Below are 4,847 nucleotides of genomic sequence, written 5' to 3' on the forward strand. Positions count from 1 at the left end.
ATCACCCTTTCCTCCGGAAGAGGTTTTTTGTCAGCGTAACCATTTTAAAAAAGCGTTCTTCCAAAATTTATCCCAAAACTTGTTAGTTTCACTTTGATTTAAAAAAAGTAGGGTAACTGTTCGCAAAGAGTGCGTTTTTGTGAAGAGGGCGCCACCAAATTTTGAGGACACTTTTTTAATTGGCTCAAAGAGAGAAGTGGCCCATCTTGTTATGTACTATCATTGGTGTTAGTAGAGATAATTGTCTACTAAGTGTCCGACCTGAGTCACAAAAGACCTTAGTCAAACAGTGTGTCTTACATTTATTAGTTTTATTATAATTGAAATGATAAAAAACGAAGAAATGCCCAAACTCTCCCATGCATACAAATCCAACTGGTGACATCAGATTGAGTAACATCTCACTCTCATCCTGTCTTACAGGGCGTATTGATTGTCCACAGAAAATAGGATTATCAAGTTGCAACATAGAAAAGCGGTACTGATTAACACACAGTTTGACCCCAAACAAAATCATTCACTTGTATAACACTTAAGTATCAGTTAGATCTTTCTCTTTACAGCTCTCGCCCCCACCCCCCATCTCCTCCAAGAAACACTTGAGTGATGAAGGAAGCAGGTGATAAAAACCAGTTATTACTCCTTGGATAGCACTACCATTAACACTTTCTCTGTTTCTTTTTTTCTTTCTCTCTCTCTCTCTCTCTTTCTCCTGTTTCTTTTTCTTAGAATTTCCTTTTCTCTGTCCCACCCCCCACCCCCTCTTTCTCTCTCTGTTTGTCTGTTTATCTGTCTCCCCATATTTATTTATATATGCCTGACCCTCTTTCTCCCTCTGTTTCTATTTCTTTGAAATACCTCCCCCACCTCTGTCTCTATCTAACTTTCTCTCTATCCCTCTCTCTGTATCTCACACACACACACACATGAATATTAGACGTGTGAACCCTCACCCCTGATAAGATCCACATCAATGTACTCTGTCTTGAGACGCACGCTCTTCCTTGGGGCGTTGTGCAAGTAGGGAGCCTGCAGTATAATGATAATGATAATAACAAAAATGATAATAATAGCAATGACGAAAAAGATGATGATGATGATAATGAAGATGATGATGATAATAATAACAGCAACAAAGATAATAATAATAATAATTCACTTGTATTGTGCATTTCCCCAAAGAAAGTGCTAGATCAATCCACTCAACAAAAATACAGAGAACAAAATGAACTGGCATAATTGGAGCAGTGATTAGAAGCTTTGCCGTTGCACGCAGGAGACCCGAGTTTGATTTCCAAGTGGGGAGAACTTATATCGAGTATCTCGGTCTTTCTTCTGGAATGATCTATCCTACTCAGCCTAGATTGGCCTTGACAAGCAGGGTTGGAAGACCACCTACTAAAATATGATCTGAATTGTTTGAAGCAGGCATAAAATCACCAATTTTATTATTTAAAAAAAGATTAGGTCATCTAAGTGCCAAAGATTAGAGGTAATACAAGAGAGTAACATATACATAAAAGAAGGTGGGGAGACAAGGACCATAGAGATGTTTGACAGGAAAGGAGGAGCAAACCACACCAGAGCACTCGCCAACTGACCACAGGTTTTATTTAAAGATAAGCGGTGTCTGATACCTTTAATTAAGCTTCACATATTATAACTGAAACTTTGGGAAACAGTCAAAACGAACAACTTTAAAAAAATTTTTAAAAAAAAAAGGGTTCTCATGGTGGGTATAATCAGAGGAATCAGCAACAGTGAAACCATTCTGAAACTTTTTAGTTCTAGTAAGAGTTTTATGGCACTTGCAACACAATACAGTGATATAAGTGCCCAAAGTTAGAGATGTTACAAGAAAGTAACAAACACAAAAAAGAAGGAGGAGAAATTTGGATAAGAATGATAGATGTTTGGTAGGATAGAAGGAGCAAACTACACCAGAGCATCATCCAACCACTGTTTCTATTTCAAGGAAAGTGGTATGTCATATCTTTAATCAAGCAATGAAACAAAAGTCAACAGGAAAACGAAAAACTATTTTTTGATAAAAGGTACATGTTGGATGTATAGTGAGAGGAATCAGCAGTAGTCAAACCATTCTGAAACTAATAAAAATCTACAACAAACAGTGACTATGACATCAAAAACAATGTTGTAAAATACCACACAGGAACTCACATTCTGAAGCTTTTTCTCGACAGACTGTTCCCACAACTGTTTGTCGTAAGATCCAATCTGGGGAAATACGTTCGTCAAGTTTCAGTAAGAGATTTACGCCACTTGCAGCACAATACGGTCATAATATAGTTTTAGTATTAGTTTTACGGCACTTGCAGCACAATAAGGTCATACAAGTGCCGAAGATTAGAGGTGTTATAAGAGAGTAACAAACACAGAAAAGAAGTAGGAGAGATCAGGACGATAGATGTCTGGAAGGAAAGAAGGAGCAAACCACGCCAGAGCAACCGCCAACCACCCGCGGTCATATAGAGAGAGGACAGATTAAGGATGATAGACGTAACAAAAAAAAAAAGGTACAGGTTTAACGTCCCTATCAATTTATGGGGCGATTGATAGATGTTTGATAGCCTGGAAAGAAGGAACAAACAAACCACACTAGAGCACCCGCCAACCACCCGTCAAATATGTACGTGAAGTTTCTCCTAGTTCAGCAAAGGACAAGCCCATCGATGCAATTGCAGACTCCGATAAAAACAACAGTCGAAAGGAAAGTTTTAGTTTTAGTATTAGTTTTACGGCACTTGCAGCACAATAAGGTCATATAAGTGCCGAAGATTAGAGGTGTTATAAGAGAGTAACAAACACATAAAAGAAGTAGGGGAGATCAGGACGATAGATGTCTGGAAGGAAAGAAGGAGCAAACCACGCCAGAGCAACCGCCAACCACCCGCGGTCATATAGAGAGAGGACAGATTAAGGATGATAGACGTAACAAAAAAAAAAGGTAGGCTACAGGTTTAACGTCCCTATCAATTTATGGGGCGGTTGATAGACAGCAAAGGACAAGCCCATCGATGCAATTGCAGTCTCCGATAAAAACAACAGTCGAAAGAAAAGTTTTAGTTTTAGTAAGTGTTTTACGGCACTTGCAACACAATAAGGCGATATAAGTGCCGTTACAAGAGAGTAACAAACATAAAAAAGGAGGAGGGATATGGACGACAGATGTCTGATAGGAAAGAAGAAGCAAACCATACCAGAACACCCGCCAACCACCCACTGTTATTGTACAGAGAAGCACATGCACACAATAACGGTGATACAAATATAAAAACGAAGGAGGAGGAGGTAGAGAGTTGAGGATGATAGATGACGTTTCATAGAAAAGGAGGAGGGAACTAAAAAAGGACAAGGAAAGTCGTGTCCTCTAACCATCCTCGTAATCTGTTAAAAAAAAAATCTCCAACCAAGAGATACACAAACGTAAAATTAAAAGTTAAACTTTAGGTAACGTTTAGATAATTTAGAGCTAATCAGCAATACGGATGCCTGGATATACCGAAACAACACCCCCCACCCCCCGGAACATTGACAACAATACAAGTAGACAGCACGTGTACAGTGCAAATTCCCGCTCAACAGCAATCTCAGTGGGTGCGCTTTACAGCTTGTATTAGCACCCCAGTTGACCTGATATTCTGAAACAATCTTAACTTCCTGGGAAGCACACAGTGCAAGCTGCCATTTATAGGCGCTAAAACACAAAGAACTTACAAGATCTTTCGCTGTCTATGGCTAGGTACCCATTCCCATCGAGTGAAGTGAAGAAAATTCGATTAAAGTGCCTTTCTCTCTATGCTGCCTTGCGACCCCCCTCCCCCCTCTCTCCCTCTCTCCACACACATACACACACACACTCTCTCTCTCTCTCTCACACACACACACACACACACACACAAACACACACTCACCTTTTTCTGATACCAAGCTATGGCATCGTGGACCGTGTCCATCCCTCGCTGACCCTAACACTGGAGGTCAGCCACGTTCCTCCGCCCTTGACCCCTGACCTTTGGGAGGATGGTCGACTCACGACTCCGGAATGAACAACAAAAAATTCACCGGAGGAGAAACAGCGACAGAATTTCTTCCTCCAACGAGCAGGAGCCGACGATAAAAACACACACACACACACACAGCGAATCCAAACGAATGAATGAGACTAGCCTTGTCCGTTCTTCCGAAGGGAAATGATAAAAACACACACACACAGGCCGAACCCAAACGAAAGAATCAGTTCGTCAGTTCAGCGGCGGCGAAATAAAACCAAAAACCAACACCCCCACACACAAAACGAATCCAGCGAATCCAATATTCGACCAGTCTTCTTGGTTTTTCTGTTACAGCTTGCACCCACCCACAAACACACACACGCACACGCACAGGGGCACAGCAGTCGGGGGTTACGCCCTTTAAACCAGGCAGGAGGGCGGTTGGAGGGTGACAGGCACAGCAACACACGGCCACAGGTATCGGCACCGGTTCCTCTTGCCCGCTTCCCTTCTGTCTGTGACGTCAGTGGACGATGACGACACCTCCGAGTGACGTAACAGAGTACAGAACGACGGCCAGCTCCCTTTTTACATGACCGCTACCACAATGTTACTTCGTCTGATCAGTTCTGAAAAACAATGGAAAAGGGAACCGTGTTAGAAAAAAACCCAAAACAAATAAAACCCACAAACAAAACCGATATTCTGCATCTAACCTGCGTACCGAAGACTGTCTCAAGTCTCCAGAGTGAGCAAAGAGATGTACGTCGACACAGTTACGGCTATCTACAACCATGCTGATGGGCCTGGATACACGCATATATTATATAT

General features: G+C 41.6%; 1 protein-coding gene across 1 annotated transcript in view; it reads right to left on the reverse strand.

Annotated features, from left to right (window-relative positions):
* The window catches only part of LOC101847353 (putative homeodomain transcription factor), a gene marked incomplete in the record, with an annotated part of 51,744 nt that overhangs the window by 33,223 nt on the left and 13,674 nt on the right, over positions 1-4,847 (reverse strand). Inside the window, 3 exon segments of the mRNA XM_035971101.1 lie at positions 954-1,029; positions 2,182-2,238; positions 3,936-4,645. Of these exon segments, the coding sequence (XP_035826994.1) occupies positions 954-1,029; positions 2,182-2,238; positions 3,936-3,977 (175 nt within the window).

The sequence above is a fragment of the Aplysia californica genome, unplaced genomic scaffold, assembly GCF_000002075.1.
Source record: "Aplysia californica isolate F4 #8 unplaced genomic scaffold, AplCal3.0 scaffold00376, whole genome shotgun sequence".
Taxonomy (NCBI): Eukaryota; Metazoa; Mollusca; class Gastropoda; order Aplysiida; family Aplysiidae; genus Aplysia; species Aplysia californica.